Below are 12547 nucleotides of genomic sequence, written 5' to 3' on the forward strand. Positions count from 1 at the left end.
CTGAGCATTCAAGGTGCCTTCAAATTCTATCATAAATAGGATTGATATTTTTATATTTTATTTTTATTTTTGGTTCCAAATTCTCTCCCTTCTTTCATCCCCTTCCTTACCCATTGAAAAGAAATGTGATAGGGCAGTTAGGTGGTGCAGTGGGTAGAGCACTGGCCCTGAAGTCAGGAGGACCTGAGTTCAAATCTGGCCTCAGATAATAATTACCTAGCTGTGTGGCCTTGAGTAAGCCACTTAACCCCATTGCCTTGCAAAAAAAATAAATAAATAAACCTAAAAAAAATTAAAAAAAGAAATGTGATAAAATGATTTTCATTTTAAATAAATTCAAAATGTGAAAACCTAAATTTAAAATATAAATGACCTGATTCTGTGATGGGTTCATGACTTCATTTAGAGATACCCTTTATTAACATCCTTTCCTGTGCTATATACATATTATCCATGTCTTCCTATGAGTTAAGACAGGAGTCAAGAGGATCTAAATACAATTCTGGACTCAGACACTTATTAGCTATATGATCCTGAGCAAGTCACTTGAACTCTCAGGTTCAGTTTTCTTGTCATAAAATGGGCCTAATAATAGCAGTTGCTTTCCCAGAGTTGTAGAGGAATAAAACACTTTTCAAATCTTGAAGGACTATGTAAATGCTAGTTAGTATAAGTCTTCCAGAAAGGCTTGCTCCAATGCTCTGGAGACTTCCATCTTTCAATTTCTCAGTGGGTATTAATGTACCTCTTAAACTGTTCCCATTTTCCCCTAATTCCCAGTACATGATCACCTCCCCTCCTTTCTGAACCATACAACCCCCCCCACCCCGGTTCTGAGCCACACACAACACACACAAACACTGTTGCCTTCACAAAAGTCAGCATTGATAACTTTGGGTTATCTGTAATTTTAGTTCTTCAGACACTGGGGTGTTCCAGAATTCAAAGTTGTACAGTCATATCAGGAGAATATTTAGTATTAACAAGATGGGCTCTGGTAACAGCAAGTTGCTTAGGTGCCTTGAAAACACCAGCTGTTTCCCCAATGGGAGAATATAAGTTGATAAATTTAAAAAGATAAAGTAAGGACTAAAGCATTTAAAGAGTTAAATTAAGAACTAATTCATTGGGGCAGTTAGATGGCATAGTAGATAGAGCACCAGCCCTGGAGTCAGGAGTACCTGGGTTCAAATCCGGTCTCAGACACTTAATGATTACCTAGCTGTGTGGCCTTGGACAAATCACCTAACCCCATTGCATTGCAAAAACAAAACAAAAAAGAACCAATTCATTTTACCACAGGGTGATTGATTTTAATAAAGGATTTGCCATAAGATTCCTTGAAATTCCAAGTTCTCCAAGTGTAGTTTGATTTATCAAAATTTGCAGTATGGAGCTTAAGAGGGAAAAAAAAGCAATAGTCTGTGTTCTAGAGACTTGAGTTTCAATCTCAGTTTCATAGTTTTTAGCTCTGTGGCCTAGAATGAATCACCCAGGCCCTCTGAATCTCCACTTCCCACTCTATAAAATGCTAATCAAGTGTATTCCTGCCTCCTCTCCCAAGCTACCTCCCTCTTCATCCTGCAATTCTTTAAAGAAAGTGAGAAATTGAGGAGCATTAGAGCATCCACCATTAGGGCTGAACTTGGGTGGGGGGGTTGCAGCAACTCTCTTCTATTCCTTCACCAGAGTCCTTGGAGTCCTTGGAGCTTGGGTAAATGAGTTTAAAAAAAAAATTCAGGAGAGTAGTACCAGGGACAGCTGAGTAAACTGATTCCTTCCCAGGTGAGAGTTTCCCTTACCAGGCAAGCTGAAAATTGATAGGAGAGGAAAATCAGAAGACAAAATACCTGCACCAACCTGACTCTCCCCTTCCAACTCTATATAAATGGGTACAATTTCTCCACTAATTATAAATGTAGTCACTGACCATGGGCACATCTCAGCAGGATTTAGAATAATGAAGGTTATGGAAGGATTAGAAATATGCTCATCTAACTCAGAGAGGGGGGATAGACCCATTAGCCTCTCCCCGGTCTCTCCTCCTCCTCCTCTCTCCTCCACAGAGGGAGCCTAGTTCAGCCCTGGGGGGTATTAATGATGATATGGACATTTTCTTTCTGCTTTGACATCTCTCCTTTAACTCCAGACATGTGAGCATTTTCCTCTAAGCTCCTTGGTCAAATTAGCCAGCCTGCTCTGTAAAGGTGGCCTTAATTGGATCTAATTTCTCAGACAGGAGAAGCTATCCATCATACCGACAAGTTCATATTTAAAACTTTTTAGAGATTAATTTCTTCCTCGCCCTGCCAATTAATCGACACCACCCCAACCCACAGAACACATCTCTGTGGCTCAACCCTTTGCCATGTTTCCCAGCTTGGCCTTTTCATCATGACCCGCCCCTGATACAAGTCTCCAATTTAGCGGTCAAAGGAGTACCTTAGGATAGGGGAGAAGAGTGAACTCATTCATCTCTCATATTAGCCTAATGACTTTCTTCTGAGTGTCTCAAAGTCCTCAATAGACAATAGAGAGCATTAGAAATAGAGGAAATTTTGAATGTTGGCGTGGAATAATAAAATGAGTACTAGCCCTGCAATAAGAGGACCTGAGTTCAAATCCTCTATCTAAAACTTCAGACAAGTCACAGCCCCATTGGATCTCAGTTTCCTCAATTATAAAATGAAGATGTAATTTAAATCAAGGGGTATTTAACCTTTTTTCATTATGGATAGCTTTGGCAATCAAGCCAAGTCAACAAACATTTATTAAATGCATACTATATGCCAGACACTAAACCGGGAATACAAAGACAAAAGACAGTCCCTGTGTGCATACAGTCTAATGGGGGATGCCTTTGATCTCCTTCTCAAAACAATCTTTTTTTTAAATATATAAAATAAAATGTATAATATTATAAAGGAAATCAATTATGTTGATATAGTTATCAAATATTTTTAATTTGAGATTAGTAATTAGTAATATGTAGCAGCAGGTCTAATGACTAGAGTAATTTCAAAGTGATGATGAGCATAAGAGATATTTTGGGATATCAGCAACAACTATAATATGATAGTAAAATATCTGTGATCTCTACTGGTGACAAAATCACAGGTACTGTAATACTACTGTGTTATATTGCCAGCATCCAGAATGGAATGGAATGCTAAATTTTGTGAAAATAAAGATATATCTCTTTTCCTATCCATATATATTGGGCTCTATGGACACCAGTTTAAGAGCCCCTGGACTATTTAAGGACCCTGACACTCTGAGATCCCATCTGGCTCTAAATCTGTAATCTCATGATTAGTTATGTGATTTTATTTATGTAATTTCACGAGGTTTAAACAAATGCTGCTTTGTCCCAATTTGTCTAGTAAGCTAATGATATAAAACAGAAGCTCAAGTTTTAACTTTCTTTCTCATAATCCAGTTCCCTTTCCATTGTACCAAGGGGCGTTTTCTTCCTTCTTACTATGGGATCATATTGCCTGGCTTCAGATCCCTGGCTCACACCCAAGAGGGAGGAAAGAGGCTTTGGTTCTTCCCCCTCCTAGATAATTTTAGCTACCTTTGTGTTTCCTATTGGCCCCCTAAAGAAATAACCTGGATTTTGACCCTAGAACTTCCCAGTGCGTGGAAGCTAGGAGGAGTCACAGAAATACTGACTCCATGTCCTGAGAGGTAGGGATACCAAAGAGCTTGTGGTCACACTCCTTCCTCTCTTCCTTAGGTGAAATCACAACCACATCCCTCCTGGATCGAGAAACCAAATCGGAGTACATCCTCATCGTGCGGGCAGTGGATGGGGGTGTTGGCCACAACCAGAAGACAGGCATTGCCACTGTGAGCTCCTTGTCCTTCCCCTCCTTCCTTCTGACATCATTTGGGGATGCCTTGAGGACTTTCCCCTCAAGATTGTCCAAAAGCTTGGAGCTTCCCATCTCTTCAGATGGGAAGAGAAATGGGGGCATTAAGGGGATGATTGAAGAGAACCAAGCTATTGCCAGAGTTCTCCCATCTAGAAGGGATATACCAAAAGAGTTCTGCCCCCATTCTCATCTGGGGGCAGCAAATACTCTGCCTTTTTTCACTAAGAGAAATACGAGATTCATGTAAGGAAAATAAAATGTTGCCAATGGGTTATAAAACAGAGCTTTCTATGGAAGGGAATAGAAAGGTATTTCCTCCAAAGAGTTGCAAAATCCATAGAGGATATAATTATGGGTTGGCCAGTGGAAGGCTAGAATAGTCCCTTATGTTACCCAGTCAAGAACAGGATGCAATAGTCCCATTAGGAATATTTGTCTCTTGACAGGAAGCAGAATCCAGAAGAGCCTTGAGGGCTGACAATATAGAAGTTTATACCCATTTACACATTTGCCCTTACATATGCGTGCAAATGTGCATTCAACCATTTGATGGAAATGTGGCACGATTTTACCATACTCACCAACCTTCAACTTTTCTAGTGAGAAAAAGGATTAGGGACAGCCCCTCATTTCTTTGCTGCTCATAAACTCCCATAATGCCCCCCCCCCAAGAACAGGCTGTGGAAAGAGTGAGCATCTAAAAGAGGAAAACCAAATGGATGCCCAGCTACAGATGGGCATGGCAGAGAGGGGCCTATTCTAACCAAGTATCAGTGGATCTTGCCTAAAAAGGGCATCAGATTTGATCAAATGGTTGCTAGTACTGAGAGTCGTTAGCCTAGAAAGGCTCAGGATAGGCATCTTCAAATATCTAAAGGGTTTCTACCCACTGGAATGTAAGCTTGAGAGAAGGAAGTGTTTCACACTTTGTTTCCCGAACACCTAACATGGTGCCTGCTACATAGCAGGTATTCAGCAACTGCTAGTTGACTAATTGAAGTAAGAAAGAGGAATGTAACCCTAGAAGGGACCTCAGAGGCCATCTAGACCAATGCCTTCATTTGACAGATAAGGGGATTAAGAATAAAAGAAGTTGGGGCGGCTAGGTGGTGCAGTGGATAGAGCAGCAGCCCTGAAGTCAGGAGGACCTGAGTTCAAATCTGACCTCAGACACTTAATAATTACCTAGCTGTGTGGCCTTAGGCAAGCCACGTAACCCCATTTGCCTTGCAAAAAAAAACCCTAAAAAAAAAACAATAAAAGAAGTTAAGTGACTTACCCATAGTCACATAGAAAATGCATCAGAGATGGACTTTGAACCCAAATTCTCTGCCTTGAAAGTCAATATTCATTCCCCAATGGACTCTCCTCTTCAAGAGAGGGAGAAATGAGGGAAAATCTTGTACCTTGAGTTGTCACATGAACTTCTAAGTTTCCTATAAAATCTTGAAGAAGAAACTAAGTCACTTTCTGTCAGGGACCCCTGACTCTGTAGCTTATTTTCTATGATCTCAGTTTCCTCTGCTGTAAAATGGGGTCATGGACTAGCTGACTTCTAAGTTGTCTTTGAATTCTTGATATGTGATCTTTGTGTAAGGCTGCTGTTGGAGAGAATCCTGTTTTGGGAAAGAGGTGGTTAGGTAGTCTGGATCAAGGATGTCAAACCTGGAGGAGGGACTGAGGTATCCAGATTCAAATGTAATGGAAAAATATTTAACAAAATGAATGAAAAACACAAGACTATATAAATAATGCTAATGTGTGGTTTTCTAAGATAATATGTGATCCACAGGGAGCTTTATGTACAGTTTAGTTCTCTTTGAGCTTGACTGAAATAGGAAACGTCTGGGGTCCCTTTCAACTCCCAGTCTCTGGTTCCTTGATACTGTTTAGAGGATGGGGGTGAAGGGGTGGGGAGCAGGGAAAAAGATAGGAGATGGTACAGAGCCCGAGTCCTTCAGGTGACTGTGGTGCCATTCAAGCAAGCCAACAATCTCCCTTCTCCAGGCCCCAGACCCCCTGGTTCAACAACACCTTGATGGGTTGAGTTTAATCCAGTTCTATTCCATTCAGGAAGCATTTATGGGGTGCCCACAGGTACCAGATTCTGGAATGCAAAAGAACAAAAGCAAAGTGGTCCTGACTCTCAGAAAAGTTACAAATCTACTGAGTGAAACAAACAAGTAGTACAAAAATACACACATATGTATATAAATATATTCTATATGTGTACATACATGTATGATACATGCATGCCATACCTATATGTGTAGGTGTGTATGCCTGTGTCTATATCTCTTGTATGCATGCTATATTGTAGACATGTGCATTTTACACACATCTATGTGTAGAGGTAGAAATATGTGTGTGATACATATCATATATAATAAATAAATATACAATAAAATGAATATATAATATATATTGCAGAGACCCGGCCCTGAATTCTTCCAAACAGTGTCCTGAAGTCCCCAGAGTTGAGTCTGGGTCCATTATGCTCCAGATAGGAAGAAGCCAAGTGTGTGGAGTGCTCAGCCCTGCCCCTCCTCCCCCTCCCAAGCTGAGAGGGCGCCCCCTGACCCTTCTCTCAAGTGTAGTTTAGCTCTGATTGCAGGAGGCAGGGCCAGAGGCTCCTTTGGCAGAACAGAACATCCCCAGAGCTCCCTCAAGAGCTATTAGGGATATACTCTGATTAGGGTCCTAATCAGAGATCCAAAAGCTCCATGTTCCAGTTTCTAAAGTGTCACTTTAAAGAAGGAGGATGTTATTAAAGAAGAGAACTGGCCTTCCCTGCGGTTAGAGAAGCCAAACTCCCAGAGACAGTATGGGCCCCCCCCACTGACTCAAGTCCCCTACCCATAATCATGCCCTCCCTTTGTCTTCCTCTGTCCCCCTGTCCCAGCTCCTTCCCACGGCATCCCCAATGGAGCAGCTCTCCTTGACTTTGGGCAAAAGAACAACCCTTATTTCATCCTCTTGCCTTCTGCTATTCACAATAATAATAGAATATTTGAGCTAGAAAGAACTGTCCTTTGAGATCCTCTGTTTCAATCATCCAGTTTACAAATGAGAAAATTGAGACTCAAGGGGATGAAGCAATCTGAAATCAAAAGGGACCTAAGCAATCAATAGGCAGCCAAAATTTATTAAGTGCCTATTATGTTCCAGACCCAACAAGTCAGTGACAGAGCCTCCTGACTACCAGCCTAGAGCCCTTTCAACCTTACCATAACAGCTTAATGGGCCTTAGATCTCCCCCCCCCAAAGACACTGAAATAAAAAGATATCCCCCACAATCAGCCAAGATCTCTGTAATTCACCTCCACTCTCATCCCCCCCATTGTCTCTCCACACCAGACTAAGCATCATGGCCCACCTATATCCTCTGATCTCTTTATTCTTCTCTGGGTTTTTCCTTTTGCTTTTATATGCCCATCAATCCATTGTTGATCATCTTCCCTCTTACCACAGACACATACTTCCTTTCTGCTACTGATTCTCCCCAATCCTTCATTGGCTAGAATTGTTTCTTGCTCTCCATAGATGCTGAATTCTTTCAACCAGGTTCATTTTCATGCTCACCCCTCCCTAGCCTCACCATCACCCCCCCCCATTCTGTATCCCCTTCCCCTGCCTGGAAGAGTGGCTGAGGTGGATGCCCCTTAATACTGGTGTTTGGAGGGGTTACAGTGATCCAGAGGTTGCCTCAGTAAGTAGGCACTGCAACCAGAGGCCCCTCACTAATAGGAATTTGGAACCCTGTAAATAATTTAGCAGGGCAGCAAGAGAGCGAGGAAATTGCTTGGATTGAAACTCAGCCAGGAAGCTCAAGAGATTCTGATGCACATCCCTGTCTAGGTGCACACACATACACATACACACACACACACACACACACACACACACACACACACAACACCCCTTTCTCACTAGCCGACTTTAGACATCACACCTTTGACTCAAAAATCACTCCCTTGGTGCCCATTGCTTTGCTCTCTGCCTGGCCAGGGCTACAGAATTTTAGGGAAGAAAAAAGAATCCCTAGATTTCAGGAGGATTGGTTTCTCAGAGGTCACCTTACTCGTCCCTTAGTGACATCACAACTAAGTCATTGTTATTTCTTCATCCATCAAATGGTGTTCTTGATCTAGAACTGATTTCAAAGGTCCCTTCCAGATCTAAGTCTATAATCCCCTGGTATTAGTAACCTTTCTTGCTAAATCCTCCCAGGGAGGGGGGTCCCCTATAAAGACTCTCCTCCCAACTCTATCCCGATTCAAACCCCCCATATTTGTAGAAACTTTGAAATGACAAAGAAACTCACATTCAAGGGGATGAAATTGATGCAAAAATGACCCTTCTGAAGGCAAAATGGCATTCTGGAAAATTATTGAATGTTCCAATCAGAAATTCTTGGCATGTTAGTTGGTAATAATAATAATTATAATTATATAGCAAAAAGCTGTACTGGAATCATGCCATTATCACAGACAGAACTGTTGCCCACAAGTTGCCTGGATATCAACACTGAGCCATAAAAATTTAAGAACAATATTTAACCTCCAGTCTCTGTGGAATGGAATCAAAATCAGATTAAAACACAATGAGGCCCAGTGTCATCACAATCATCTCATAAGGTCCTAGGGTTTCCTGAGGGTGTTTTCAGTGAGCTTACAGGAGATAAGCTTCTGTCCCAATCCTTTTATTCACTTACAAAAAGCAGTGATTTTATCCCTTTATGTTAGTAGTCATTATTGCATTAATTATAGAACATTCAATATGAAATAATAATAGGATAGTGATATGCGCAAACTGTTTCTATGTGAACTCAATTGAACAAGAGAAAGAAATTATTGTTGCTTCTACTAATTAAGATGATAAATTGTAAAAAGTAGAGGGAAGTCCTAATTATGCAGGCATATTTCTATTGGATTAAAACCAATTTACCATATTTTCCAGGAAGACAACTTTCTTAAGAGTGTCAGTTTTAATACACATCATCACTTTGGGGGATTTCTTATTTGCACTAATTTGGACCTGAGTCTCCAAATGTTCATATGAATTGTTGATGCCCAACCTGTGATAGAGCCTTCTGAGCTCATATTAATCTGATCAACCTTAGGTGGATACACTGTACATTGACCCCAAAGAGTGATGTCATTTTGGTCCTTTTTGAGAATGAAGAACAACCACCAACTTGGAGCTAGTCTATCCCCCTGTGAAATAATTCACAGAACATTGAATAGTAAAGATGAGAATGAATGGATAGAGGTTTGTCCCAGGAGGCTGCCTCTGGGGGAATGGCCCATTCCATGTTCTCCCTCTTAATATTCCAGGTGAATATTACTCTCTTGGACATCAATGACAACCACCCCACCTGGAAGGATGCCCCTTATTACATCAACCTGGTGGAGATGACACCTCCAGATTCTGATGTTACCACGGTAAGTTGAGACAAATACAATACATTCTGATCCTAGGATGAAGCAAAAGCAAAATCTGTCAGAAATGGCAGATGGGTCAATAATCCAAAGTGGCTGAACCATGAAGGACAAGAAGGGACATGATGTGAGATAAAACTGGAAAAAGAAGTCGAAGTCAAATTGTGAAGGTTCTTATATACCTAGATGAAAAGTTTGAGTTGGATTTGGCAGTCTATAGGGAAATCCTTGAATTTTTCTGAACAAAGGAATGTGTGATCTACATGTACATTGCCGAGTTTACTAGGGCAATGATGTGAAGAATGGATTGCAGAAGGAAACACCAAAGACAGAAGAACAGAAAGATTCTATTGCTATAGCCAAGATAAAAATGTAGCTGAATTGGAAACAAAATAGGCCATAGGAACTAAAAGGATGAATGTAGAGAAGAGGAGTTCTGGAGGTAGAGTCAACAGAAGTTGGCAACTGATTAGATGGAGAAGGATGAGAACAAGGAAAGAGGGTCAACTGACTTCACCTTTAGTTACTCTGCTAGACTATTAGTAGTATTCAGAAAGTAATTTTTCTGCCCCAAGATGTGGTGCCTACCTAGCCCCATCCCTTCCCCAAAGCTATCTGCAACAAGTCCCTTCTCAACCAAGATTCAGGGTCATGCCAATGACTGCCAGAATGACACAGTCATGCCAAGTCTTGCTCAAGGCTGTTCAAGAGAGGTGGCCTTGGGATTCTTGGACTTCCCACAGGATACTAGAACCATTTGGGCCTAGAGAACTCAATTGGCATTCCTAGGAGCTAAGTAACCCATGAGTGTCCTGGGTTTTTTAAGTATGCTGGCTACATTTGTGTGCCCACACACCCATTCCTGTGTGTGTGATTTGTATACATGATTACATGTGAACAATTTAGTTATGTGCATTCTTATATGTGCCTCTCTACATGCTGTCATGTGTTTTGGTGTGTATGTGAACAGAGATAGGTGTGCTGATGAATTCCTATTCTGTGAGTGAAATTTTGGGTCAACTTTTCCTCCCCTTTCCCTGCAACCTCCTTCAAGGACCTCTCTGATTCGCATTGATTTAGAACCTTTCAAAGCCCTCCAGCAAAATAAAAGAGAGGGGAGAGGAAGAGAATTATTCCCCGTCAGGTCAGGAGAAAAATGACGGGCGTGAAATGGGAAATAAATGAGGGGAAAGTGGTGAGAATCCACAAAATGATCTAACTGTGAAGAAGCAAGGTGGCAGGAAGGGTGATGAGGGGGCCATGCCCCCCACCCCATGCCCTGAACTCCATAGAGAGCCCAAGTGACTGTCAGATCTCTGGCTCCTGGTGGGGGCAGGGGGTACACTTGCTCACCCCACCAGCATATGGACAGAGTCTTTCAAGGGACATAGAATCTATGAGAAGGAAGGAAGGACTGGGCAGGCCTGTGGGTGATGAATGACCTGAAAGTTAGAGGTTCTAGCTCTATTTAGCTCCTGCCAATGACTGGTCATTTGGCCCAGAGTTAATCAGTTCACTGGCCTCTCTGAGACTTACTCTTTCTATGAATAAAATGGGGAGAAAAATAGTTGTGCTGTCCATCCCCCAAATGGGAAATGATCAGAAGGAGATGGCAGAAGAGGATTTTCACCTTTTTATTTTATTTAGAGCTGGCTGACACAATAGTCAACCAGGATTCCAGAAGACCCTCACCAAGTTCACCATTCACTTCCCATCAGAAAGGGAGGCAATTGGGTTCAAGGGTAGAAGGAGAGAGGTACATTTTGAACACAGCCAAAGTAGAAATTTGTGCTTGACTTTGCATATTTTTTACAAAAATTTGGGTCTTCCCCCCCTCAATGGTTAGGAAGAAAAAAGGGAGGGGGAAGTAAAGGGAACAATTATTTATTATACTAAACACTTTATAATTATTATCTCATTTGAACCTCACAACAGCCCTGGATGGTAGGGTCTATTGTGCTCATCTCTGACACAGACAGAGGTTAAGTGACTTATCCAAGGTCATACAACTAGTAAGAATCTGAGACTGGATTTGAACTCAGGTCTTTATGACTCCAGGCCCAGAATTCTGTACACTATACCACCTCTATCTACCAAAAAATAGGTATTTTATTTTGCTTTGTTTTATCTGGGGGAGATTTGTCTAGAGAAAATTAATTACCAACTTATTATCTATGAAATAATTATTGACACTGCATTATTATCAATTTTTGAACCAACAGTCTTAAGCTCAAGGAGACTCACCATCTTCCCTGTTGTCAAGATAGGCCCTGCTAGCAGGCCCCCTTATTTTAAAGGGAAAAAAAATGAGAGTAAGAGACCTGCCAGTTTCTTCCGCACATGAACAGGGCAGAGCCCAACTGAGAGAGTTTCAGTCTCCAGGTACCATCCACTGAGTAGGCCAACCATCCTTCACCAAGGATCAAGAGCTAGCAAAAAAGGAGGAAGGAACTGGCACAACCAGAGTAACCTCTCCTTAGCAGGAAGACAAGGGTCTCTGCAGGGGCCGCTTCTAGACCTCACCTTCACCTTGCCCCCCTTATTCAACTCCCAGCTCCCCTGCCCCTCTCCCCCATCTGACTTCAGGGCTCCCAAGCTGGCCAGGACTCCAGGCAGATGGGAGTTGGAGGAATTTCAGCAGCCCATCTGTCTGTTCTGGTCTGTTGGCCCCAGAGACACCTCTGCAAGGGGATTAGGTGGGGGAAAGAAATAGATTCTGCTGCCAATGCAGAAAAAAAGTCCCACATCAAGTAACACAAAGGAGCTGATTCTAGTGTCCTGGAATTAAAGATGGAGCTGTCCTGGGCTCAGCCTCTGGGACTTCAATGCTCCTCTCCCTAGAGAAATATCGTTCTAGTCTTCTATAGATGCTGCAACCTCTAAAAAAGCAAAGGGTGAAATGAAAGAGGGCATCCCCCTTGGTCTACTCCTCACTGTCTAGCTGAGATCCAGAACCCCTGGGTTCTACAACTATCTCTGTATGACTTTGGACAAATTGCTTCCATGTCTGAACCTCTGTTTCCTTCAGTGGATAGTGGGATGACTGAGAGACCTTAAAACACAGTAACTAATATGAAAAATGGGCAAAGGAGACATTCAGTCTAGTCCCTAGTTGAGATAGGGGCAGAATTATATAGCTCTATGGATGGTAGGGAGAAAATGAGGGTGAAGGAGGGGGATAGGAGCCAACCCATCAAGGAATGCACATATCAGTTGGCTCCTAAGGGG

At 42.0% G+C, this 12547-nt stretch overlaps 1 protein-coding gene and 1 long non-coding RNA gene across 2 annotated transcripts in view; one reads left to right on the forward strand and one right to left on the reverse strand.

Annotated features, from left to right (window-relative positions):
- The window catches only part of CDH23 (cadherin related 23), a 460126-nt gene that overhangs the window by 271965 nt on the left and 175614 nt on the right, over positions 1-12547 (forward strand). Inside the window, exons 17-18 of the mRNA XM_074232774.1 lie at positions 3740-3852; positions 9215-9322. Of these exons, the coding sequence (XP_074088875.1) occupies positions 3740-3852; positions 9215-9322 (221 nt within the window). The remainder of the gene's footprint in view (positions 1-3739; positions 3853-9214; positions 9323-12547) is intronic.
- Positions 5628-8581, reverse strand: LOC141520877 (uncharacterized). The gene is made up of 2 exons (XR_012477783.1): positions 8203-8581; positions 5628-5985 (listed from the first exon to the last, which is right to left on the reverse strand). It is a non-coding gene; the product is annotated as an uncharacterized LOC141520877 (long non-coding RNA).

Source organism: Macrotis lagotis, chromosome 4, assembly GCF_037893015.1.
Source record: "Macrotis lagotis isolate mMagLag1 chromosome 4, bilby.v1.9.chrom.fasta, whole genome shotgun sequence".
Taxonomy (NCBI): domain Eukaryota; kingdom Metazoa; phylum Chordata; class Mammalia; order Peramelemorphia; family Peramelidae; genus Macrotis; species Macrotis lagotis.